The sequence below is a fragment of the Ostrea edulis genome, chromosome 2 (genome assembly GCF_947568905.1).
Source record: "Ostrea edulis chromosome 2, xbOstEdul1.1, whole genome shotgun sequence".
Classification (NCBI taxonomy): Eukaryota; Metazoa; Mollusca; class Bivalvia; order Ostreida; family Ostreidae; genus Ostrea; species Ostrea edulis.
Genome location: NC_079165.1, coordinates 98,945,600 through 98,947,271, shown reverse-complemented (window position 1 = coordinate 98,947,271; position 1,672 = coordinate 98,945,600). Strand labels below are relative to the sequence as shown.

Below are 1,672 nucleotides of genomic sequence, written 5' to 3'. Positions count from 1 at the left end.
AGCTCTAAATTAATTATTGCGAGCAATATTTCTACGAAATTGATGCTATCATCAATTGGATTGAAGAGAGCAATAATTGAATTAATGCACACTACGAATCTATTATTGCTCTCATTAATTAAATTGATGCGCGCACCAATTGAATTGAAGAGAGCAATAATTGAATTAATGCGTGCATTAAATTAATTATTGATCTCATTAATTCAATTGATGCGCGCAATAATTCAATTGATGAGAGCAATAATTGAATTGAAGCGCTCATTAATTCATTTGATGAGAGCAATAATTGATTTAATGTGCGCATTAATTCAATTAAAGAGAGCAATAATTGAGCTGATGATATCTTCCAATAATTGAAGATATCTTCAACTATTTGAGTTTATGTTAATTTGCCACTCCATATAAATCAGCTCATGGGTTCTTGAGAAGAAGTCGAAAATATGAAAAATTACAGACACAGACGGACGCCGGAAAAAAATGTGATCAGAAAAGATCTAAAACGATTCGCTAAATATGAAATTGCATTTCCATGCTGACTATCTTACGTTTTCCGAGGGATCTAAAGCAGTTGGGAAAACAGTCAATTCACATGGAATTTTAAATGTTTATGCATTGAGTTTATACTTTCTTTTTGCAGTCCAATAGCAAAGGGAGTTCACTCTGGATCCTGGTGCTGATTATGGAGAATAATCTTCTAATATTCCTGCAATACTTGAGTGTTCCTTTGAGCTGCAATCATGACTGAATCTGTGATAGTTCGCCATATGTTGTTGAATAATGTTTTAAATGTTGTTTTTCGTCCTTTTTATAGTTGAATTTTGTTTGTGTTCATTGATATGTATTGAGCTGCAAAAGCTTACACCAACAAACATTAAAAACCTTCAGAATTGTTTTTTTATTACTCTATCTCAAAACTCCAACTGTGAGCGTTGTTAGAAAGTAAATCATGACCCTGCTTTACCCAGAGTAACCCATCGTCAACATTCTACACAGAAGCATGTGGACTATGTACAAGGTGTGCACATTTTACATTGCACCCGGATGTAATTTGATGCAAGACCCACATGTGAGTATTTTTACTCCTAATGCAAAATTTACTTCTAATCAGACTAGGTGTAAAGAAACTTTTATATATCAGTAATTATAAATTTACCCCCGGTGGTTTTTTTTAGCCGTGTAAACGCATATCAAACCAACATGTGAAAATTATTCCTGTGGAGATCCAGATCAGAATATTTCCTTAACACTCCTTGCTTATCGTAAGATACGACTAAATGGGCTGGTCTTCGGATGAGACCGCAAAAACAGAGGTCCCTAGTCACAGCAGATGTGGCATGATAAAGATCCCTCTCTGCTCAAAGACCGTAAGCGCCTAAATTTTGCAACCCTTCACTGGTAATGGTGACGTCTCTATATGGGTGAAAAATTCTCGAGCGTGACGTTAAACAATGCACAACCAACCATGTGTAAATTATTGAAATTGTTTATTCTATAAAACATTCCATATACATGTATATATATTTTTAAAATTACATCAAGAAGCCGTGACCCTCTGTTTTGTCAGTATTTAATAGCATTTGAACAAGAAATGACAAAACCTATAGCTACACAATGAGAATATATTGATCAATGTCATTCTCAGTCTTCAGTCTTTTTCTACAGTCATTGTGAA

The 1,672-nt window shown here is 34.3% G+C and overlaps 1 protein-coding gene across 1 annotated transcript in view; it reads left to right on the top strand.

The window, feature by feature from the left end:
- LOC125680340 (uncharacterized) overlaps positions 1-892 on the top strand; it is a 41,542-nt gene extending 40,650 nt beyond the window's left edge. Inside the window, 1 exon segment of the mRNA XM_056155714.1 lies at positions 638-892. Within this exon segment, the coding sequence (XP_056011689.1) occupies positions 638-645 (8 nt within the window). The 3' untranslated portion in view covers positions 646-892.
- The last annotated feature ends 780 nt before the right edge of the window (positions 893-1,672 follow it).